Source organism: Salarias fasciatus, chromosome 7, assembly GCF_902148845.1.
Source record: "Salarias fasciatus chromosome 7, fSalaFa1.1, whole genome shotgun sequence".
Lineage (NCBI taxonomy): Eukaryota > Metazoa > Chordata > Actinopteri > Blenniiformes > Blenniidae > Salarias > Salarias fasciatus.
The window spans coordinates 12,959,418-12,984,908 of NC_043751.1; the positions used below are offsets into that span (position 1 = coordinate 12,959,418).

A 25,491-nucleotide genomic window follows, 5' to 3' on the forward strand; every position below is an offset into this window, starting at 1 on the left:
AGTACAAACCCTTATTCAACCTTATTCAAACCTAAATCCTCAGCATTGATGCACAACTTTCTGACACTATCCATCACACAGTCACCAAGTGGTAAATAAGTAAGGATTATGTGTTTTATGCGAACATCTGCACTTCTAGTAGAACTATTTATAACGCTGTGGTAGGTATCCTGCCCTGGGGAGTAGTTGTGGTTACCATGGCAACACAGGGACTGACTCCAATGTGTGTATTATTAATGTACCTAAATCCATACTAAGAAGTGTAAAAACCTGACTCCACAAGTTAATAATTTATTAATTTCGAGTGCTTTTGAACTAGGTAGAATCACTTTTTTTTCTTTTGCAGGAGTAAATCTAATGTATACCAGTCAATGCACAGGTTCTATGCACTGCATTAGTGGTAACATATTTGTGAACTGTTGCTATCCTTTATTCTTTCCTACATCAATCCTCCAAATAAAAAAAAAAGAAAAAAGTCCTGTGAAGCTCTGAAGATGATATCAACTGACTGCAGATACACCCTGGACAGGTAGCCAGTCCATCAGATGTTATCAGATCGACACAAACAAAGTCACACATGCACATTCACGCCAATGAGAAGATTAGCTGCCAAATTCCCAACATGTTATTGAACTGTGGGAGGACACCACAGGACCTACAAATCTGCACGCATCCACAGGGAGAACATGCCCACTTCTCTACACCACTGTACAGTCCGTATATCTTTTCCTGCATAGTTTTAATAGTGAAAATGACAAAAGGTGAGGCTCATCAACTCATTTTATTTAAAATTATCAAAACATAAATCTGGTAGATAAATCAAATTGTTAAATGCTGTAAATAATTAATAACGTCAATAAAAAACTTAATATGAAAGGGACATAAAAAGCATCTCATCCACAATTTACTTAAAAGTATTGAAGTCATCATCAGATGATTACAGTAAAAATAAGCAAGTATGTCTCATATATCATAACACATGTTTGATTATTGATAAAGCATTGAATGTTGACTTATGCTATAGTTATCAAACTTACATGAAGGAGTATGAACACTGACGTTTGCTGAATTACTTGCATTTGTTTTAGCAGGAGCTTATAATAAAACACAGTTATTTCATGATGCTTTCCTTTGATGATTGAGAGAATGCACTTTGTTTTGTGTCTGTTCAACAGCTACAATTTCATAATAGTTAAAATAGTGATGCTCAAAACTTTAGGCTTGGTGTTGGTTTCACTTAGTAAGCTGGTTAGGTGGTTTAACTTAGTATCAGATTTTAAAACGAGATCAGTGGTATTGCACTTCACTAGTTTATGTCATCCTGCTAGGACAGTGTTTGAGGGTTAAAGGTCTTGTTACTAAATACTGACCTGCCTGGACAGAGGGATTTGAACCTGTGAACGTCTGAACTCAATCTTGCATTTCTAACTGCCTACCACCTTAAACCACCCTGAAATTAATCCATCAAAACGTGAAAAACAACAGGGAGTAATCAATTAAACCTTTCAACTTGGAGTGAGTTGTGAGTTTTGAGTGGGCTTGGGAAACAGGGTGTCATTCCTCTACTAATAGCTAACTTAATATTTGTCTTATAAAAATGTAATGGAAAGAACCAGCTGTGTACTTAGCGTTGTGCTTTTTCAGGGCATCATTTGACGCTTTGTGAAGTGTTACATAACCTGACAACACAGCAGCATGAAGTCCAGTCGTCTTAGCTGCCCTGCCTGCACAGCAGGTATAGTACAGGGACAAGGAGATACACAAGCGCGCGCACACACACACTCACACACGCACAAATGGCTGGTTCTCTGCGCTCCTGGTTTGTATGCACGTTAAAAGTTGTGGTGCTCCTTCGTCACTTCATTGGATGTTGACGCAGCGCTATCACGCACAGAAGGTGTGTGTCACCGTTTGCACGGACAAACGCGCATCACGGGCTGCCTCTGCGTCTACCATCTGTGCGCTCCCCCCACCCCACCTCCCTCATCACTATCTCTCTGACTCCCAGCATCACTGACAGCCCCGCGCTGCTGTCATAAAGAATAAATCCCCGTCCGCCGATCCTAAGGGGGCTGTCGTTCTGTTTCTGAATGGTAATTGCGGCAGGCTGCGTTGATTTTTAGAGTCACACACACGGGCCCGCCGCGCGTTACTGGGCGCGACCATTCGGGGGGAGCGCTGCGCTCGTTACAGACTGCCGCTGGTTCCGATCGGGTGCATGCGTGCGCGTCACATGTTGTGGGCTGCAGATCGACGTCAATAAGAAAGCTACACGTTTTTTTTTTTTTTTTTTTTTCCAAGGGCATCGCGGTGGAGCAGCAGAGCGAGCGCGCCGGCGATGCGCACGTCTGACGGCCAGACGCGGCTACAGTGAGCGTAGCGCATCTCGCAGTGCGGTGGTTGTGTAGTCTTCGTTTCCAGGGCTCGTGCGGTCCGCCTCAGCCGCTCACTTGGTTCACTGCCTGCTCTCGGATGCGACGTCATGAGTTGATCGCGCCTGACAGATGTTGCTGTGTTGCAGTTGCATCGCTCCTCCGATGATTCCTCCCGCCGCCGCGATGGTTTTGTGCTTGTGAGAGAGAGAGAGAGAAAGAGAAAGCTCCGTCGATGTGCTAAATGTTAAGTCACCGCGCTGTGCTCGAACAGATCGCAACACTCGTTTAGTATTCGGGATTGCATAAGATGATACCTGGATCCGCCGCATCAATGCTACCGTCTGCAGAAGCTGCGAAATTGTACCAGACCAATTACGTCCGCAACTCGCGTGTCATCGGACTTTTGTGGGCCATCTTCACGATCCTGTTCGGCATCGTGAACGTGACCATCTTCTCACAGCCCTATTGGATTGGGGATGGGGTGGACACGCCGCAGGCCGGCTACTTCGGCCTCTTCCACTATTGCGTTGGGGACGGACTCTCCAGAGAGCTGGCCTGTCAGGGTAGCTTCACGGAGTTCGCCGCGATCCCCTCCAGTGCGTTCAAGGCCGCCTCCTTCTTCATTGGGATGTCTATGATGCTGGTGGTCACCTGCATCGGCTGCTTCAGCCTCTTTTTCTTGCTCAGCACCTCCACCGTGTACAAGATCTGTGGCTGGATGCAAGCAGCATCAGGTTAGTGCCTTCACTGTCTGAACTGGCAGGATAGCCAAGAAATTAACCATCAAACAGAATGCTCTCTTGTTTATTTTATTTTTTTGTCACGTTAAGTTGTCAAAACCTCAGAAAGTCAGGTGTTGCAGTGAATGTCTGATGGAATAATTAGATTAACTAGCAACAGATCAGGAGGATCTCTCCTGGAGCTGACAGCCTGGCGCTGTCCATGGTGCTGAATCAAAGCTCACCATCACAGCTGCATTCACAGGCCCCATGTGTCACTTGTAAGCAATAAGTGAAGATACCTAGCGACCGTATATGTGCCCATTCACCATCCATGGAACACGTAATCAATACCTAGAACCTTGGGCATGAGTTTTTTTCCCTTGTTACTGAGTGAACCACATTGCACCTTGACAAACCAACAGATTTGTCATGCTGTAATGTTTTGATGGTTAATTATTGCTTTCCATGTCATAAGATGTTATTTTTACCTGCTTTAGGATCCTTAGGCAGCAAAAACACTGATTGTGGTGGTTAGGCCTGTTTAATTTCGGTTATTATGAACTTATTACTTATTACTGCTAAAGCTTATTTCATAATATTAATTGGTCTCTATTGCATATAAAATAAATCCACAAATAAAATTGTACTTTCCAATATAATAATTGTTTCTTGCATTTGTTTAATCATAATTCATTCTCAAAAACTACTAGAAAAAGAAGAGGAAAATGCCCTAAATCATTAATAACACTGATTTACTTTCTGGCTTGTACTTGTATGTATCACACATAACTTGTTGGCTTAATTCAAGATTTGGATGCAAATCATACTTATTAGTGTTTTAGTTACTTCTCTATTGTTATACCACCTGTTTATTACTTTCATAGCATCTGTAGTTGTCAAAACTGGCATGTGATTCAGTGTAAATCAATGTTTTTTGAAAAGGCAGCATTAAATTAAAAAAAATGATATCTCGCCAACTACAAAAACAATAAGCAGAAGCACAACAAAACATCGGTGGAGCCGTGAGAAAAACCCATAGCAGTATATAGTCCTTTTAACATACAGCTCCAAAGAGCAAAGAAATCTCAAAATGTGCAGCACATGTTTTTTTAGGCTTTGGTGAGAAAACAAGACATATTTGTGCTTGTAAAACACACCTGCTTTGTCATTGCAGCAGGGAATCTAATCCCCTGAAATAATCAAAGAAAAAAAGAGAACAAGACTGCCTGTGAATGAGTGTGAAGTTTAATTATGTTGTATTTATGCTCCCAGCTACAGTTCAGCATGATCAAATGACATGATGCTGGGACACCACTTAAAGACCTCATGGAATGGAATTGACATTGTCTTTGTTTTTATCTTGTGTCTACTTGTTTATTTATCCCTCTGTCTGTGCCAAATATTTGTGAAAAGGATTATTAGTGAAGGGCTTCTCACATCAAACCCTCTCCTTTCTTTTCCTGTAAAACAGTGTCAAATGTCTGATGACTCATCCTGCTTTCAAGGGCGTTTTCTAATTCATCATCCAATAGAAATAATAATACAGCTTTGCCAATGTCTTGCACTGACTCTGAATATCAACTTGAGCTGTTGTGATTGTGTAATGCAGATTTAACAGTTCTTTGCTCCTGAAAACATCAAATGCAAAACCAGTATTTGAAGAACTTTCACCAGATCTACAGCATGTGAAGAGACAGAAATGGAATATTGATTGTTTCACAGGATGTTTGATACTTACATCCTCACTTTTTTATATTTATTCACAAACTTTGATAGAATATGTTTGTGTTACGTTGTTAACATTCAATTTCATGTGAACACTCTTCATGCACATAAGTTACTGTCCCCAGTCAACAGATGTGTGTGTGCTTGTGTGTGTCACAGAGTGGGCGCTTAGAAATTGTAGAAGTCGGCCGTTCAGCTGCTGCCGGCAGCATTTCGTCACAGTAGCTGTGTTGACCAGTGTGATTGTCTCCCTCCATCATCAGAAGTGTCCACACAGTGCCAAACACGGGTCTGTTCAGCCGCTTCGCTGAGCAAAACCGCCACCATCCTGCACACAAGCAAGTGAGGGGTGTTATTAGAAACAGGTCCCGCTCTGTGTGTAATGCTGGGTTGAATCAACGCAATAAGCGACTCTAATGAGGAGACCGCTGGGCTTTGTGCTTCCGCAGCTAAGAGATGAAAGAAGAAGAGAGACCCTGACCACGGAAAGCTGGCACAGAGACGCCTAATGAGCAGATCTGCTAAGCTCTGCCAAACTTTATGACACTTATCTGAAGGCGTTGTCTTCGCTTACCGGCCCTGCGGGCAGATGACAGGTGGCCCACCGGTGTCACCTCGCTGTCAGCTGATGTTTTTCCATAACAATGACAAATGGAATACATGCACATAAAGAGAGGTAACACTGGAGCGTCTTTATTGCTCTCCTTTCCCTAATGATGAATTTGCGCCGGTAAACATTTTGGGACCGTTTATATTTAACGTCCATAAGAGCTGTCCCCAGAGATAACTTGTTGTCGCCCACTGCTGCTGTTGCTGCCGGTCCAAGGACATGAAAGAAACAGTCGCCAATCTTTCTGTCTGCTTCAGCGTGCGTCATTATCGGCCTTTTTTTCCCACAGTGTAGCTATTTTTTTTCTCCCAGCGAATTAATTTTGTTTCCTTTTTCAATGGCGATTTATTTTTGGGTACTTGGCGGTACAGTGAGTAAGAAAGCACAGCATATAACAGTAGCATGCTTCATTGAATAAAAGAGCTGCTCAGACACACTATCTGAATATCAAGGTCATACAATATGTGTCAGCCAAGTATACGTAATTTAACGGATACGCTGCATGCCACTTTTGCAGCAGCTTTCATAACTCCCCTTGGACCGAGGTCAGAAGGTTGTGAATAAACACTTTACATATAATTCGCACTGCTGCACTGAGCGCCTCTGCAAGCGCATAAGTGAGTGAGAGCACGCGCACATCACTGGCCGTCTGCAGGAGAAGTTTTCTGTCAAACTCCAGGTACAAAGACTGAATGTTTGATGAGAAAAGCAAACCACCAGGACCCATTAGAAATCTGAGGCACAGCCGAGGCAGGACCGAGAGCAGAAAGTGTTTCACAGCATCCGTCCTGTCCTAGATGGACTCGCATCCTTCTTCTACTTTCCTCAACAGAGAGCTATTTCTGTCCGGACATCTGCTGAAGTTCATGGCATGCAGATGTAAGCATGGCGTGTGTGTGTGTGTTTGTGTGTACGTGTTTCTCATTTCTGCTGAGCTGTGCACAGTACAATAAGATCCATGATGCCAACTTTCCTTTCTTCTGCATTTTCTGTTCATTTTCTCTTCTGTGCTTTCGTCTCTTTTCATTTCTGTTCACAACCTTCAATCGCTCTCTCTTTTTCTCTTTCTCTCTCTCTCTCTCTCTCCCTCTCTCTCTGCTGTAACTGCAGTTCTTTAGGGGTCTGCACACCAATTAACTAAGAATACAGCGAGGTCAGTGATAATTACCTCACTATTTTATGTACCGTCTGCGTGCCTTGCCACGTCAGCTGCCGGCCTTTTTCGACACGGGGCGATAATGTTTCATCTTAAAAACAGATCTGAGTCATGTGTGTGACTAAGCAAGGTGTGAGCTCTGTAAAGTCAGCAGAACAAATGTGCAGACTGGCAGTGGCCTATTTGGAAACGCTGGACTGTTTTCAAACCACTGCAAATACCGAAAAAGGTCTGGTTTCTATTTTTCCACCCTCTTTTTGTTTATTTAGCTTTTTGCTATTGGATTGTGCTGACACCCTCAAAAAATTAGAAAAGAAAAGATTTGCTTTAGATTTCATGGGCTAGCAAACGGACTAAACTGCCCCGAGGAGCATCCTCTGCTTTTTCTTTGAAGTTTTTTTGGGAGTTAATAACTGAAGTATTAGTTCTCCTGCAGTGGAGATTGTGCACTATCCGGGGCTCTCTGCAGCTTTGGCATCCATTCTCCTGGTGATTAGCTGAAGTAGAAAAATGTGGGATTAATACTTTTATTTGAAGAGTGCTTTAATGAGGATCTGGAAAGGTTAAAAATTAAAATGGTAACAAACTGAAATGTTTGTACATAAAATCTGTATTTCTTTTGCTTTTCTGTTTTGTGTATAGTTCAAAGAGACGGTGACCACAAATGTTAGAGAATCAAAAAGAGCTATGTCTGAAAAACTGATGAAAAGCCACATGGTGTTGCAATGCTTTCTACTATTTATTCAGGATTTAATGCTGTTTTTACTGGATGAAGAAGCAAAACGCTCCAATTCCTGCCCAGCTTATGTGCTTACAATGGTTTGTGAAAGTAAGAACTTGACATCCCTCGTCCTGGAGTCCAAAGCACAAAGTCTATCAAATGATCAAATATGATAAATAGAATGAATCATAATGTGTAAACCTGTGCATGTTTGGAATTTTTATGTCACTCCCTAGGTTCCAGGGAAATGCCTTTTCCCAGTAAAATTTCATTTTGATCTTTTTCACCTAAAAGTATTACTCATTTTACAAAAACACATTTTTATCACTGAATTATAAAGTTTTCCAATGAACTTCAATGCAAAATAACAAGTTTTGAAAACTGTATTTAAACAATAAAAAAGTGATCACATTTTTCAAAGTCTGATTAGTGAAAAGAGAGATGCTTTTATTGTCTTTACACACTCCAACCACAACACGAGGCAGACTTTGCCAAAGGCAGGTTGAACTCCTCATCTACAATATGAATCTCCACTTTAAATATATCCTAAAGATTCTTATTTGAGCGGACATCTCCGAAGTCCAGTGAACTCTTCTGTTTTTCAATCCATCTTTGACAACCTTGGAGATGGTTCATCTTGAGATAGACTAGAAAACTGGTGTTAACAATAGAGGTTTGCCAATAAACTAATTCAGAAAGTAAAAAAAGAAATACTTGTCAGGATCCAGCGGATGGGTGGTGCGTGAGCTACGCGGAAGAATGTAATTCAAGCTTTGTGAGAGGGGTTGTGTTGAACACCCAAACTGCAACAACAACAACATCAACGACAACATGTGAAGTCATTTCATTGGATTACCGTTGTGTTTCCCATTCCATCACAGCAGGTAGAAGAAGCCAAGCACAAACAGAATCAAGCAGTCAGAAGCAGCCTGGGCAGTCTGTTTGATAGTTTTGATAAAATACAATATGTGTTTGAGTAGAAATTCATACTGAGAATGAAAGAATATGAATTTAAATCAAACTTCAGGCAAAACAAAGACTGAAGAATAGCTGTATGCTAGTTTTCTAGGGGGGGAAAAAAAAATCAACCTACTATGTATTCTTTTTCTGTCACTGTGCAGCAGTGCGCTGCAGCAGAAAAATAGAGCTGTCAGGAAATCAGCTAAAATGGGCTTATGATAAAAAAGGTGGATGAAGATCAAACGAGCAGGATAATATCATCAACACTTTCAACCTTCACGGAGTGAGAGCAGTGAGAAAGGATGACGAGAAGATAAAGAGGGAGCAAAGACGGGAATGAGCAGCATGAAGAAATAAAGAGCAAAGGGTCTGCAGGTAAACGGAACGCGAGGCAGGGACAGACAGAAAACAAACCAGATAGCAGAGGTCAAAGAAGGCATGCTGATCTCTCTCTCTCTCTCTCTCTCTCTCTCTCTCTCTCTCTCTCTCTCTCTCTCTCTCTCTCTCTCTCTCTCTCCCTCTCTCTCTCTCTCTCTCTCTCTCTCATGGTCCATTAGCTCCATTGCGGGGCTCGTCCCGCAAGAGGTATTGGAACGTTGGAAGTAGAAGGTAGAAAGCGGTTTATCTTGGCATAAGAGCAACAGTCCCAGCTTTCCAGTGCCGCAGCAGCAGCAGCAGCAGCAGCAGATCAGCTCGAGCCCTCCAGAGTTAATGCTGCAAATGAGCACATTTGTCTAGATATCTATCAGGCCTTTTTTTTTTTTTTTTTTTTTTTTTTAAAGCAGATTAGTGTGTGACTGAAGGAAAAGACAGATTCTCATCGTTGTCCTGCTCGCTTTGATTCCTGTCTGCTTGTGTGAACATTTCACATGCACCACGCACTCCGCTCTGTAGATGTATTGGATGTGCATCAAATTATCTTATGCATACTAATAGACGTCCATCCTTGCCAAGGGCTTGGCTTGTGTTTGACTACATGGGGTTTTTCTTTTCTAACTGAAAATACTTCCTTTACTTGTTAATCCAAAAATAAAGCAAAATTAGCATATAGATAACAGCTTTTATGCCAACATCAATTAAAGGACTGTTTTTAATTTAATAACGTGTGGCCATCTTTTCTTCATAACAGCCTTAATTCCAGAATAGTAAAGAAAGAGTAATAGTAAAGAAAGTGTCTTGCATCTTTTGTCATTATTTCTTGCAAGTTCCACTAATGTAATAATGTAAAAAAAAGTATGACAAGTGAATTATTTAGAAATCATTTCAGAGAGCTACAAAGCTTTTATCATTTTTTCTGTTGTTATTGTGATGTTTATAGCATAAAACATTGCAAAACATCTGATCTTATGAAATAAGCTTGTGATTTTGAAGTACTGTGTTGCTGATACTTATGATTCAGAAGCTAAAATGAACAACAATGAAACGAGAAACGTTTTTAAATCTTCCAGTGTTTGTGTGATAAGTTTGAAATACTGCGTATTAAAGAATTCCATTGTCGTCCAAGTTTTTGGAATGGACCTGTACTGTAACACAAACGGGTCCATCCAATTTTAACAACAATCTAATGTACACAGGCATTTTTTAAAATCAAAACAGGGAGTGCTTTTTCTCTATGTGGGCTTATATATGAGCTATGCATTCAATTTGTCAAGTGCAAACAGTGAATTCAAGCGTCTTTCGACATGAAACTCCACTGAGAATGAAAAATAACAATTTCTCTCTCTGTGTCCAGAAAGTGAAAAACTGGGCTCACCATGAGTTAAAAGAGAGAGAAAAAAACAGAACAAAAACAAACCCTCTTCCTCTGCTAAAATAAGCTTCTGAAATCCTTGGCTGGAATACGCTCTGGCTGTGTGGGCTCATTGACAGTCGCAGTCAGATGGTGAAGGGAAGCAATAACAAGTGGTCCAGGGAACTTTTCAGAGCTGCCTTAAAACTGATTGTACTGACCCCAAACCTTTTTTTTTTTTTTTTTTTTTTTTCATAAATAACCTTGATGTAAAACTCTTTCATGTTCAGAAATCTAAACCTGCCATCCTGCTGACTTTGGGCTCGGTATGACCTCGCTGTCTCTTTCTCACAACATACGCATATTAATGAGAAACATATTTGTCTCCGTCTCCACGTTTTCTCACGTCTACTCAAGGTAATTTACTTTCAAACCACCTCTCCATTATCACTGTTCCGTCCCCCAATTTATGTAATTAGGAAACACACACAGACAGTTGAACCATCTAATTACAGCCAGCAGGAGGCAACGGGCAAGCTATCAGCCATGCAGCTCACAGTCCTGCTGATGCTGGACGGAGGAAGGATGAAGCACAGCTGCAGACACTATCATACGCACTGCTTTCAATGACTGACACAGAGACACAAGTCTGTCTGAAAAGGATTTTCACTGATTTAATGCGGAGCTGCGGATTTATCACAAGAAATCCCAAGATCATGCTTTGGCACATCAAACAAGACAGATCAATGCTGATTATTTATCCCACGCTTGTGTATCGCACAGTGTTGAATATCAAACTGTAAATGCCAGCTAAGTCATTGTCATGGCTCCCTCTGTGTATGGCGTCCCTGCTGCCCTGCAGGATGCGGAGTATAGATTTGCCAGAGTTAATCCCTGTAATGTCAAAAGTGGCCTGACGCAGGCCGCCACTCGGCCATTGTTTTGGGGGGGGGTGGGGATGTTTATTTATTCTACAGTGACAGAGATGAGATGGGGCCGCAAGGACAATGTGACCCATGTTCAAAACTTTGCCTGCTGTAGGGATGCATAGAGCAGGTGAAAATGATCTGAGCAGTGGTGATGGCTACAAGGTGTTCAACTTCCTTAAGAGCGTCTTGAGGTTCAGTGTCTTGCTTGATGAACCGGCGCCCACACTTACACTATGTATATAATTCTAACACACAAAAGTAATTTACCTGTTGTACTAGTTTGATCTTTAAATGTGATTTTTTTTTTTTTATGTGAAAACTATTGACTGCATACCTTCAATAAAATGTACCAGAGTCTGTTAAAAGCTCATAAAATGATACTTTCACACATGGTTGAAATATCTACCTTCAAATTGAGTTCATGTTTATAAAGGCATAACACATAATCGATATGCATGACTGCCTAGAGATGAGACAGATACATTAATGCGAGTGCTGTTCTTAAATACAGTGTTAAGTTACTTTTCTTACATTTCTATCCACCTCAGCCAGTTTCAATATTAGATTAAAATGACTGAATGTAATATGAGTCAGTCTTACTACAAGTTTATAATGAGTTTATAGTAAGTACCTCTATTGTATTTAAGTAAATGATTGGAAAAAAAAAACCTTTTCCGGCGGCTACACAATAAATTGTGTGAGTCAACTCCAGCAGCTTACTTTAAAGTCATTCTACCCTAAAGCATTATTATGTTTGAAGGGGCTAGCTTAAGGGAGAATTTGGAAAAGCTTGCATATTTAATGTGAATTTCATGTTTAAAAGATAAAAGAAAATACAGCAGTAACCACATCCGTGCTGGGTGGTGCTGAGCCCCAGCCTGAATTCAGCCGAGCGCTCGCCGCTGCCTGTGAGAGCACAGTCCTGGCCGTTTGCCTCCGCCCTCCCTGGAGCTGGTGGCGCCTCGGTATTTTCACTGAGAACTCAAAGGTCTTTTTTGATCCCCGTTGCCCTTGCCAATCTTTATCCTCTGTGGAGGTACAGACCGCATCTGGACCTGTTACATAAGCCTTCTACCCCTGCCTAACTCCCTCCTGCCTCTCACTGCGGTTTACGCTGCGTTCCTCCCTTCATCCCTCCCCCTCTGTCTGCCTGCACCCTCCAGCTCTGCTCACCCACCTTAGCTTTCTCCTATAAGGTGATATTTAATTTATTGTTGCGGCGGCTATCTCGCTCCTGCGTGACTCTTTTGGTTACTTAGTCACTGGATGATTTCAGAGGACGTACATGGGCAGCTTCCTGCGAGGCGTCCGCAGTCTGCTCTTCTTTCTAAGACCGACTTCAATCGGGGTGTAATAATGAGGCGCTGACCAGATGGTCCGGGTGGATATTTAGAGTGAGAGGACGCGCTCTTTGAATAGACGGCCTTTGGTCAGAGAAGAGAGGATAACAAGAAAAAAAGGAAAGCTTTTAATGATGCAAAGTCAGTGGCGATTATGTCCCCAGAGAGATTGAGATGGTTGTCGCTAAGAAGACTAGACAACTCTCACAAAGCAACTTGATGGATTTATGAAGGACTAGTACAAGCCTGTCCAGTTGCTTCTTCAAATAATTGATTAACTGAATAATTTGGACAACAGCTTACGTGTGGAGCCAAAGATGGTTGAGATGTCTCTCTTTTTTTTTTAACCAGGCAGCATTTGGAGCCGTAATAATGAGCACTGGTGAGTCACAGTGAGATTATCCCTGATAGTCCTGTCTTTGGTTTCTGGTTTTAGGAGCTCATCTGTGAAGGTTTGCGTTCTCCCTGTGCATGTGTTGGTTCTCTCTGGGGACTCTGGTGTTAACATACTCTCCAAAAACACATATTTTAGGTGAATTGGAGTCTCTAAATTGCCCGTATAGTCATGCATGTGAGACTTTCTGTCCACCTTGATCAGTCAAAGCCTCGCATAATCTCAAGTTGGTAGCAGTGTCATAGGAAACGGATGCATGATTTGACTGAAACTGATGAAAATCAGAGTACTTTAAATCTATAGGTTGATCGTAACATGCATTACTCTCTTGTCAGAGTGCCTTTTTAAAGTCACAACTTAGGAAGTTTGTGCGAAGGCCTGTCCAGGCGCAGAATAAAGATGATTTGATGAAATAAGCCATCTCTTGCTCCTCCTAATCCTCAGAATTGAACTGATAGGTAAGCTCTGGGCGTTATGTGCTCATTGTGCAGAAAATTGCTGAAGATGTTGACAGAGAGGAATTCGGAGGATGCCTGGAAGCGAGTTGCTTCCCTCTAGCAACCATCCAGCCTTGCCAGCAACTGAAGCAGAAATAGATTTGGACTGGAGACAGCCCATCTCAGGAAACATGTTTCTCATCGTGCAGGAGAGACTGTCAGAGTCAATCTCAAAAGTTTTTCTTCACGCAAGTTTCTACTGCGTCTTAAATACTTTGGATTATGTTTTTAAAGGAAGGCATTTGATTCCTGTCTACCCAGCTGTCATGCAATCCTCACCTCCTGTCAAACAGTCTTTATCTGAACTTTCACTCTATTTTTCATAATTTGTCTTTGTTCTCTTTCTAAAAAAAAAAAAAAAAAAAAAAACTGGACCAAGATGCAAAATGATGCGGTGACACATTTACACTCCATTTGCCCCTGATATATGGATCATTTTCTCTTAATTGCCCCATTTATCTGGACGTAATTATGGTTTAACATTGTCATGGTTTTAAGCCATCTTTCTTGGGCACTCATCTTTGAAACCAGAGAGAAGTCTTCATTGTCTGGAGTGAAGACGAGGCATTGATGCTCCTCATACTTCATTAGAGGAGGGACCATCATGGGACAGATTGGATTAATCAGTCTCTTTGTACAGTCTGGTAATTTGACTGGCGAGCAGCCGGAGTGTGGCTCAGTTCTGTGGGTGGAAGCTCTTCTCTTTAGGTTCGAATTGTGATAAATCAGGTCGTCCATCACACCAATATCAGCCTCAGAAAAGTAAAATTTGCACTCTCACTTTCCAAAACCAACTGAAAGGGATGAGCCACAGTTAATATTGAGTTTTCTTTATGGCCCCGCTTAGAACAGTTTTTCACTGTGCTGTGAAAAGTTGCAAACAGAGTTCATGAAGGGGTTTTCATGAATATCTCGTCATTCACAGGGGCCTGTGAGCTCTTTCTCATTAAATTATGAATATGTTCAAAATATTTGCATCACTTTTTATTTTTTCCACAAAATGGCATCAAAGTCTGTCCGTACATGCAATAAGCTCCAGGTAGCTGCCACGTGTTTTTGCTGCATTCATGCAATACAGACAAAGTGTCATTTCACTGTGACTGGGAATGAATGCAGCTGGAAGTGGCGAGACGTTGCGATTTCTTGTATTTGTTGGTGCAGCAAAGCGTGTACAGCCAAACTTGTTTTGACAGAGAAAGTCCAGCCGCGCACAGACAAAGCCAAACCAATAAACCTGTTCGTAAAACTTGAGGCTGGGACTTGCCGACCGCTCCAACCTGTCTCTCACAGTGTGGCGCTCAGACATCGGGACGCTTGTCTCCGGTCTGGGCGATGTGAGTCATCCGAGCACTCAGCCGCACTGCCACACTGCGCCTCGGCATTGGCGGGAGACTCGCTCAGCCTGGAGCTTAATGTTGAGAACTGCCACGATAACAAGCATCAGGGACAAACCGCTTCTTAAGGGCCAGTAGATCACATTACTCACAGACGAGCTATCAGCGGCTATAGCTTCAGTCTCTTTGGACATGAGTAATATTGCTTTTTGAATCTCAATTATGGCCTCCTCGTCAATTGTCTTTCGCGAGAGTTAAAAAGAGCCTTTTGATTAGAAATGAAAGATTTTGCTCTCATTCAGGTCACCGTTTCACCTGTGGGAGTGCGACATCAATTACATAAAAGCAAACTTACCGATGCATATTCATTAGCCGCACAACTGGGATAAACACTCAAAGCCAGAATGTTTGAGCCGATTTTTTTTCTTTTTCTGCTGACCTCAAATCACCGCCTCGCGCGCCAGAATGGAGTCTGTCAGGGCAGTGAACGCGCTCTTTTATTTATCGGCCCCCAGATGTATCACAATGAGGAGAAAAAAATGAACCTCTGCGCTTACAGCATGTGTCAAATTTACACTAAGTGGAGGAACGTTTAGCAGTGTGTGCATGGCACACGGCAGTTGAGAGAAACAGCAGATTCCTTTTCATGGCTTCTTAGATTTGTCGCAAACGTGTCAGTGAAGCGCTCCATAGTTTATTTCCATTCACCACCTCGCTCAATCAACGACGTGCTGGAAGCACACTCGCATACAGCTCCACCAACACTGTCACACCAAAACAGATTACTGTTTTTTCTTCTTTGTTTGCAAACCCGATATGTACAAATCCAATCAAGTCACTGCTCTGGAGGTCACGTTGGACCCCCACCACCCGTTTTCACTACCGGCAAATGACACACAGAGATTACAGGAGGCAATGGGGTTCTGAATCGATGGGATTTGCTAGTCTCTTAGGGAAAATGAGCCAATAAGCTCCTGACAAATCTACTGCCATACCGTTCTGCACCATCTGCCGGCCCGCCTGCAGACTTTGCTGTAGCCCAGTTTGCACCTAATCTGCCCTACCTACAGTCTCTTATGTAAGCTGCTGTTAGCCAACAAGCATTTCTCTGTCCAGTTTTCCATTTGTGTGATCCCGGTGTTCCTGGGAAGCGAGAGAGAAATGAACGGACAGAGAACTTGTCTGTTTGTGTGGAAAAGGTAGAAAGTAAACGTTGAGAATGGCTGTGGAGAGTGGTCTCTGGCATATGGCCCCCAGTGATGGAGACGTTAACATGGTGCTGGGTCACACACGGGAATGAGCCCGAGCTCCCACCATCTCTTCCACTCTGCCTCTGTGCCGATCTGCTGCTCCCCTTCCTGCTGCTCCCATGGGAGCAGGGGGAAGATTGGGAGAAGGGCAAAGCCCGAAGCAGCGGGATAATGCTGTCAGTTAATGTCTGGTCTCGACTCCAACTGACAGCTGCTCTCTGTCAGGTGTGCTGCTGCTATTTCTGTGGATCGGGAGCACATCTATTACCGCAGTATGAAGTTCTGCCTCAGTGCAGCGCAAGTGGGTGGAACCAGCATATATACAGGGGTAATGAAATGTTTTCTGGGTAACACTCCATGCACCTCCACTCTATAAATTCAGTGTAATTGTAAGGAAACATAATCATTGTTCATCCTAAAGAGTTGAAGATGTAAGAAATGAAAATGAAAATAAAAGCTTTGTCAGATATTTGTGCAATCAACAATTTAATAAGTAAATTGTCTTTCAAAAACACCATAGCCCTATAAAAAACAAAAAGTAGCCAAAACATTGTATTGCAGGACAAAGCCACTCTCACCGACATTAAAAGCAGGGAATCTGGGAAATTTTTCTGGCCTACTTTAGATTCAATAGGTGCCTTACTGTGGTTTTCTTTGACCTGTCCAAATGTAAATTTGACAACCTGAGGGCTTCTGGACACAAGGGACTCCTGACTGACTATAGGTAACAGGTTTACTGTATAATGGGTGCATGAACCAGCTTATATATCAGTCTCTGAGCCTGTTTTGTATCTTTGTCTCTTGTGCAGAAACTTTGAAACTTCAAAATGGAAACTAATACTGTGGGATCAGCACCCACTGTTCAGTTTATGTTGTCTATGAACTCACTTTAAGTAAGGATGTAAAAAGAATGTTAGATTTTATGTGTTGATTTCAAACACCATTGCCTCTTACATTGTTAAAGATTTAATTGAGATTCTTCCGTGTTTTACTGTGAATCAAAATACGAGCGTAGAAATAAAGAAAAGAGTTTCAACGAGCTGTTATGTAAGAGATGCAGTGCTGAATGGTTTTTTTGCCCCGCTGTTGCGTTGTGCAGTTATGGATTAGTTGACTCCAGGCTTTCTGTTCCGGTGTGCAGAGGGGACGAGTGCTCCTCCTCTTTACCACAAGCTGTTTCTGGAAACAAGGGTGGCATATGTGGCACCCTCTGTCGGTACGATGCTGGCTCGTTCATCCCTCCCAGATGTTTATCTGCAGAGGCAGAGCGTGTTCAATGGCAACTGTGACAAAGAATTTCGCTGCTTGTGTGACTCTTGTTTTCTTGGTCCGCATTCCCCTGATGCCATCGGCATTTGTGCATGTGTGTGTGTGTGTTTTGTTTTGTTTTCTTCAGCATCCTCATTGTCTTTCTCTCTTGCTCAGGAGCTTCTCTCTCCTCCTGAGCCTCGGCTTTGTAGTCCAGATTTCATTGAAAATAAACCAAAGGCGAAGGGAAAACACTCAGCAGCATCTGGAACAGCTTGTGCAGCCTTTGTGTTAAATGTGTCAGGTGGGAGAGAGAATAGTACCACCAGAAACATCTGACGTTATCTGTCATTGCACCCCCTCCCCCCCCCTTCTATTAAATGTGCATTATTCATAAACTCCCATCATGTGCATATAATTAATATTGTATTCATGTAGCGACAGTTGCTACTGGTGCAGATTGGTTACAGATGGATGCTTTTTCCAAGGTGAAAAGTTTTTGTTATGTAAGAGTGTGGCGGGCTTGTTGTGGTGGGGGCGGCTGAGGGCTACGAGAGAACTTCAGAAGTTGCATCAGCAGCAGAAATCTGTAGCTCAGAGGATATCTTTTCCCACGATGATTCTTCTTCCTTTAAATTTGTGAGAAGAAATCATGACAAAAGGAAAAAAGTGGTGAGAAGAAGCAACTTTTTTTTTTTTTTTTTTAGAACACTTTATTGTACGTACTGTATGTGGTCACACCGGAGCAGTGGTAAACGCTTTCTCCTCACAGTGAGTAGGTCTCTTAAAAGCGGCTCCATTTTCTTGTTTTATTAATTATTTCTGTTTAAAGTTCATAAAAATACTGTCATTTGCTGTCTCCAAAGCAATCAGCCCTTTTCCTCTAACCTTTTCTGACCAGAGGTCCTGACTTGCTTTTATTTTAACAGCTTCTCTTGGCGACGTCGGTGGAAAACCACATACTGACATGACGTAACATTTTGTCTTGGCTGATTCTGGCCTGCAGTGGAATTTTACCTCACGTCAGAGTGGATGTGAGAAAATATCACTTCCCTCAAATCGTTTACGTGACCTCATAACGTAGACCATGACAGCCTCAGTGTCGATACCGTCAGGGCTGAGGCACAGATCAGACTCTGGAAGTACGTCCGACAGACAGCAGTGCTAAAACATATGTGGGATGAGTGACACGGGTCCTAGCAAGGCACTGTCGCGGCCTGTCAGGGGCTAAGTTAAGCCTTTCTTGCGTGTAAAGAGCCTGTCACTGGAGGTGCTGCCCCGAGCCATCAAAAGGCACAAACTCGATTCATTCACAAAACCAAGAACGTAGGGCAGCCTTGATACAGTTGCTACAGTAAAGGCTCAAGAGAAGTTCAGTAATGAAACTCTTTCTCAACTCTGACCCTAGGTGTCTCTGCTGGGGTACAGTATTTGGCTTTTCTGGAAGTTACTGTCTATATGTGCAGCGATGCAAGAGAGTAGATTGTTTTCACTTCGATTAAATGAACTACGAGGAGCCACAAGTAAGCGCGGTGGCACGCACACTTCATTGAAAAAGAGATATATAAATAAGTGATGTGAAGGCCTGCGCAGATGCATAAAACATGAGTTACACACTTGAATAGTGTTCAAAACCTGAAACGTTAATACGCAAAGAAACAGCAATCAGTGACAAAACACTGAAAGCAACTAAGTGTTTGGGGGAAAGAGTAGGAAGTGTACTTTATTATTAATGCGCGTTGCGCTCTGGATAATTTTGCAGTCAGCTTATTTTTCCAGGTCTTCCACTGCAGCACCACCTCAGAGAAGAAGCTCGTTGAAATTGAAGATGAGAGGATTTTTTTTTTTTTAAACCCCTCTGGGCAAAAACTGAGAAGTACAAGGGCTCTCGATTTTCTTGCACTGTTCTGCCGCAGTATTACCTTAGAGAAGAACCTCTTTTAAACGGAAGATGAGAGGAAACCAAATGGAAGATGAGAGGGTTTTTACCCATCGGGCTGAGGTTGAGGCTGAAGAGCTGCAAGTTAAAGTCTAATATTATCTCTTCTTTAAACCTCCAAGAAGGAGTTACGGCCGGGTAGTCCATGAAGCTGTTTTGAAATTCGAGTAATTTATATGACAGCAGGAAAATCCCGGGCACTTTTTGAGGACATTCTGTGGTTTGAGAGAAGTTACTGCTCTCTAAATCTGCCTCTGCTGCTGTAGTTGTTTACTGTTGGTTTTACGGCTCTCCTGCAGCCACACATTGTCTAGACACGGCTGAGGGAAGGAAAATCAATACCACAAATGCAATAAACACATCAAAATCGACCAGGAGAAGAATATAATGCTCGGGATTTGAAGTGATCATTTCTCTTTTTTATCTCTCTTTTCCTCAAAAAAAATGTCATCGATTATGAGAACATTTGTCTCAACAACTTTCCCATCGTACCTGCTCACTTCATCCTTGATCTTCCCTCCAGGTGTCTGTCTAGTGCTGGGCTGCATGATCTACCCGGATGGCTGGGACAGCGATGAGGTCCGGCGGATGTGCGGAGAGCAGACGGATAAATACAGCCTGGGCGCCTGCTCGGTGCGCTGGGCTTACATACTGGCCATCATGGGCATCCTGGACGCGCTCATCCTGTCTTTCCTGGCCTTCGTCCTGGGAAACCGTCAGGATGGCCTCATGACAGAGGAGCTGCTGGCTGAAAGCAAGGGTGAGGATGTGATCCAGTCAGAAAAATCCATGTACACAAAGTGAGAATATGCAAACTCCACAGAAATGCACCAAGTCAGTGAAATCATAACCGGAATTTTTACTATACAACCATCTCACACTTTTAGTTTTTTGAAATATTACTTCTTTTTACCCCAGTGTGACGAAACCCGCTGCTCAGCTTGTATTTAGATGCATACACTCTTGAATAAACAAGAATAGTTCAAAGTTTACTTCAAAAGCACAATCATTTCACCCTGACTCTCAAAAGGCTGAAAATAGAAAAGTGCGCGCTCATTAGCAACATGATGGAGCATGCCCTGGTCTGCCAAATTAATTAGATAATCTGAATCCATAAATTACATTCAGTTAGTGTTTTGGACAAGTTTTGAAGTAATGAGTTTGTGATGCAGCGTCAAAAAGGAGCAAAGCCAAATTTAAGAAAAATCTTCAGCTCTATAGCAGCATGATTAAAGAAAATGCCTCATCATTGTGGGAATAATTAGTCTGAAAATCAAACAAGCATGACTAAGCAACAACACTGAAAGAAATGTTTTTTTGGAAGAACACAATTAAAAGTTGGGCAGGATTTCCATCCAATAAATAGACCCTTCCTGATCTCATTATATGTGTATTTTGCAGCGCTTTTATTTAATAAGTATGTATGTGGCAGCAACAGAAATCACTTTAAATCATTAGAACTATTTAGAATTTGGTTAATTGACTCAGAGAATGACTCATGATGAGAACTAAGTTAAACTGTGAGCAGGATAGATGTACCTACGTTAAAGTCAATATTTATATATTTCTAGAACAAAAAACAGAGTCAAATTCTTTTTTTTTTTTTTGCATTAAAATACAGCACAAAAAAAATAAAAGAGCTGATATACATTAATTCAATACCATCCACAGATCAAAGCGATGTTCTTGAAGTAAACTGCTCACACTATACTGCTCATTCATGACTACGTGAAGAGTTTGGTTGTTGCCACTTTGTTTTTAATCTTCCAAGGCAGTGAAACATCTGCTCCCTCTCTGGTCACTTCATTTCCCCAACAAAGATCTCCCACACAGTCAGCTGGTTCAGTGAGTTCATTGATGACTTGGCTGGGTGTCAATCACTCATCAGTGCACACCCATGTTAATCTGCATCACTTCCACGTCTCTGCAGAGTAATGTATAAAAAGACCCGGAGCCATGCTCTGTATTGTGTAATGTAAGCAGACAATTGAAGAAGTGAGAAGGAACAACTGAAAGCGACGAAATTTTTGGTAATATATATTGAAAAAAAAAAAAATAATGATAAAACTGACAGATAATTCCACAGGTTTTGTCTTCGGGAATACACTGTGGGTAGGCTATCATACTTAACCAAATGTAAATGCAGTTGATAAAATCATAATGTCCCGATAACACATTCATCTGATGCAACTTTTAACTATAACCCTCTGCAGGGCATTAAGTTGCAACGATTACTGAGTTTGAACTATTTATGTTCCAGTCAAAGTCATCAAAAGGAAACAAAACTAAATCAACCATCAACATCTTCATCAGTTAATAAATAGCCTCACTGCCTGACAACTCCTTAGTTTATGGCTCCACTACATCTGCCATTAATTATTCAACAGCTCGACCTGCCTTTCAAAGCAGAACTTGTCCCTAGTGCTCTCTAGTGGTGTGTATGGGTACTACACCCAAACTCTGCAGATGTCGAGTTCATGTATGGTATCCAGCTTTTGTGGAGAAACTGATTGAATATGTTGTTTTTCATGTTTTGTTATTTTATTTTTTCAGAAGGAGGGAATGCCTAACCAAATCTTCAGGTGAGTACGAGAGAAAATAAAGAAAAGCTCTAGAGAAGATTTCATTTTATAACAAAACTGAAAACAATCACATACACAATCACTTTGAATGAATCACTTTGTCAACTGAGAAAATGTGCAAGTTCTTTTTTGAAAAACAGAAACTATTTAATGCTTCTTGTTACATTCTTATGGTTGTCGAGAAGCATTGAAAATCTACACAATTACAGGTCCAGACCTAGAATTACGAAAACATCAAAGCATATAAATATTACCAACATAAATGTATGAATAAACTTTATTTGCATTTTAAGAATGAGTTTATCTTGGTTCATTCGGATCTGAAGTAAATGTGCTGAACACTTTCACTGTGTTCAGAGACAGAAGAATCACTGAGCCCTAATGGGTTGACGTTGATGTAACGTTGAGGTCATGATTATGTCATGATGACATCATATTGAGGTCATTGTGAAGTCATGATGATGTCATATTGAGGTCATGAGATCACATTGAGATCTTTTTTTAAGAAAAAGAAATTAGAAATACACACTATTAATAGATTTGTGGTTTCACATTCCTAAGGCTGTTTTTGTTGTTTGGAGACCTTGATTTTTTTTTATTGATATGATACTTTAAAATAACCAAAATTCCATCTGTCAGAGTTTCATAGTCAATACTTTGATATGCTCCAGTGTAATCCCAACTTTGCCAAACTTATTGATTGACAATCACAGTTTGTTTGATAAGGAATGCAATAACAAACTTGTTACTGATGCCTTCAAATTTATACTGTACTATCCTGATTTTAATGGCAACATATTTGTTTTTAATTCTAATGTCTTGTCAGAAAATGTCTTCTCCAGGTATATTACCTGGCCAATTTCACCAAATGTTACATTTTAAAACAATATAATATTTAAATTTGATAATACAGCTGTGTTTTTTGATTTATCTGAGGAATCCTTAGAGCTTTTTTTTTCTGCCTTGCTGTTCATACATTTTGGAGCGACATCAGAGAGTAGCTATCTCAAAAAATTTCAAACATCCTTGTTTTTGAACTGAGTCATATTTTTTATTTTGTTGACAATTTGAAAGTTAGAATTTCTGATACATTGCATATTGTATTTCCACTTGCTGAATACAACATTCACTTCTGCAAATGGAGAAATTGTTATAACATTTTATAAATGAATTCCAGATGTATTACTCGTCATTTAAACTGATAAAAATTGCCTAGGCTGAAAAAAATATGATTCAGTGTCACAGCTCCATCTTTTGCGTCATCATTATTGCCTTTTATGTCAGTAATCCACATGTGGTTTTGATATTTCTTATTGCATGTTGTATGTACATCTACAAGAGTATGTATTTGATTTGATTTTTTTTTTTTGAACTGCAGGGTGAGAATTCCAATAAGAAATAACATATGGCTTTTGTGATAAACTCATTTTGAAACAATTAACAGATGGACTAATTATTATTCTTTTGTGAGGGTAAGAAACAAAGTTTCCCACAAGGAGCATTAACAGGATTTGGTCATACTGAGGTCATACTGAGGTCATACTGAGGTCATGGTGAGGTCATATTGAGGTTAAGGTTAAGATAAAAAAAGAAGTTTTTCACACTTCGGTAAGCTGAAAAGCTGCTTAATAAAGGCATTTGAACAATGTTAAATGTTCGAGTTTGGACAATTCAAAATTTTGATACCAATATTTTTCTTTTAAAACAAATGAATGATAGCTGTAAATATCAGTTATCGGCCTCCTTGACTACTACTGATCGGTATCGGCTCTGAAAAAACCATATCGGTTTTTCTCTATAAATGTAGACATGTAGAAAAAAATGAGGTCAAATCAAGCACAGCACACTTTAATAGGTAAATAAATAGATGAAGAGATGAAAGTGACGGCGCTCGTGTCAACGCAGGGAAGTGAGAAATGAATTACAATCCTGCAGAGCTGGAAGAAACTGTAAAGGTCTGAAGAATAAATTCAAGTAAACCAATGACAATTCAGCTTTATGTGCACTGTAAATGTAACAGAGATTGATCAAAATTATAAATAAACTTTCTTTTGAGCCATTGTTACAACAGTTGCACATTATTTATAATGTGAGAGAGCTTCTGTGAACACTATGATACTATACTGTTAGAAATATTGAGAAGTCAGGAGTTCTACCAAAATGTGCTAGGTGGAGGGCTTTTTGGGACAGAATCTGGTCATTTTCCCACTTTGAAAACCTTTGATATATAGCAAGTGTTTAAGAACCGGGTCTGATGCATTAACGGAGTGACCGAAGCCAACACCCTGAAACACAAATCCACAGCACTGTCACTGAACCCTTTTTGCTCATATTTCTTCACTGTAGCAAATCAGCAGACAAAACAAACAGCTTTCAGGCAGCAACATAAATCCTAAGAAGGCTGACTGCCTATAGTTTATTACTTGGTTGAATCATTTCATCAAATACAACATGAAAGCAAGCTTTAATGTTAATTTCTAACTTGTATTCTTGTTTTATAACATTGAATCCAGGAAAAACATGCTGTTTTTTTTTTTTCTCTCTTACAGATCCCTGAATTTCCTTGTGTCAGTTTCCATGAAATATTCCCAACATCAACTCAAAGGAGGGAGGAGGCAGTCCAGGTCTGTGGGGGGAGAGGAAAACAACCAGCCAGCCTGCCTTTTACATCCACCTGCCAAAAAATCTACCTGCATAACCCACAAATTGGAGTCTTTCCATCGCGCTCGCAGTCCCCATGTCCCCCCCTCCCCCCACCAGCACTCCGATAGGGCACTTCTGTCCTCATGTGTCCACACAGCCGACCCCCGCACGTCATTTCACAGACCATGGCAGGGGCAGAGACTGTTATCCGGGCGTGAAGTGAATGGACGGCCCACTACCTACCTGAGAAGACACAGGGTTTTGCATTTGCCGTGTGAGCACAGACAAAAAAAAAAATGAAAACACGAAACGTAGACGTACACGTTGGCTCACACACCGACATGAACCCATCGCTTCACACAACACATCTGTACATTCAAAGAGAACGTATACAAATTCTGTAATTATAAGTATTAAACTATGTTAACACTTAGCTGTGTGTGTCACCGTCAGAATGCGTATCATGTTTGATTTGTGAGAAAAAGAAGTTGCTCATTTAATGTTGCGTTGATGTAAATCTATTGTGTTTATGTTCAACAAGAAAATGAAAGAATTTGGTTTTTTTTTCTCTCCTCTGCTTAAAATGCCTCTTTGTTCCTCTTCAGTTACTAGAAAAGAAAAAAAAACATATTTTAGACTGTTTTATAAGATATTATCATCCAAAAGAGACACTACTTGTATTACAAAGTCTGTACAGTGAATATTTAAGATGTTTTAGGACTTTTAACAAAAATCCATCCGATGCCCCGCTAGCTAACTTTGCACAGCGTTTCAGTTTGGGAGGAAATTGAATATTTTATAGTTTGTGTATCTACACTGTGATGGTGGCTATTAGGACTGACTGCTGCAGAACTCTTAGCCACTTAGCGTGTGTGTGTGTGTGTGTGTGTGTGTATGTGTGTGCGTGTGCGTGTGCGTGTGCGTGTGCGTGCGTGTCTGAGAAGGTCAGTGGGTGCATCTAGGTGAGTGCATGCAAATATGTGTTTGGGAAAGAATGAGTGGATCAACATGCCAGCCTCACACACGATTGTCCTGTTGTGTAGCTTCATCCGTGTCTCTGTCTTCGACTCCCTCAGTTTCTCTCTCTCCCTCTCTTTAAAGGCATTTCTCGCTTTCTTTAGTTGGGACATACAGGGTAACGCGACGGCGTGTGAGGGTGGCGTGGAGATGTCGGCGTGCCTGAGCACTGAACTCATGTGATAATGAATAAGTAAGGCCTGTCCCAGCCTCACCTGTGGATATGTTCCTGTGTAAATAGATATTCTGTAGATATTAATTACAAAATATGGAGAAGGTGGTAAACTAACATCAAATAAAGAGATTCCTTTAAGAATATA

The 25,491-nt window shown here is 41.2% G+C and overlaps 1 protein-coding gene across 1 annotated transcript; it reads left to right on the forward strand.

The window, feature by feature from the left end:
* Positions 1–2,586: 2,586 nt before the first annotated feature.
* Positions 2,587–24,689, forward strand: LOC115391914 (LHFPL tetraspan subfamily member 3 protein-like). Its single transcript, XM_030096342.1, has 4 exons — positions 2,587–3,109; positions 19,453–19,689; positions 21,483–21,511; positions 24,061–24,689. The coding sequence occupies exons 1-3, from the start codon at positions 2,683–2,685 to the stop codon at positions 21,497–21,499; spliced, it is 681 nt and encodes a 226-aa protein (XP_029952202.1). The 5' UTR covers positions 2,587–2,682; the 3' UTR covers positions 21,500–21,511; positions 24,061–24,689.
* The last annotated feature ends 802 nt before the right edge of the window (positions 24,690–25,491 follow it).

Bases quoted from the DNA above. Each gene is read 5' to 3' on its own strand.
- LOC115391914 (XM_030096342.1), top strand. From the start codon at position 2,683: ATGATACCTGGATCCGCCGCATCAATGCTACCGTCTGCAGAAGCTGCG. The intron at 3,110-19,452 runs GTTAGTGCCTTC...TCTTCCCTCCAG, and splicing joins CTGGATGCAAGCAGCATCAG to GTGTCTGTCTAGTGCTGGGC.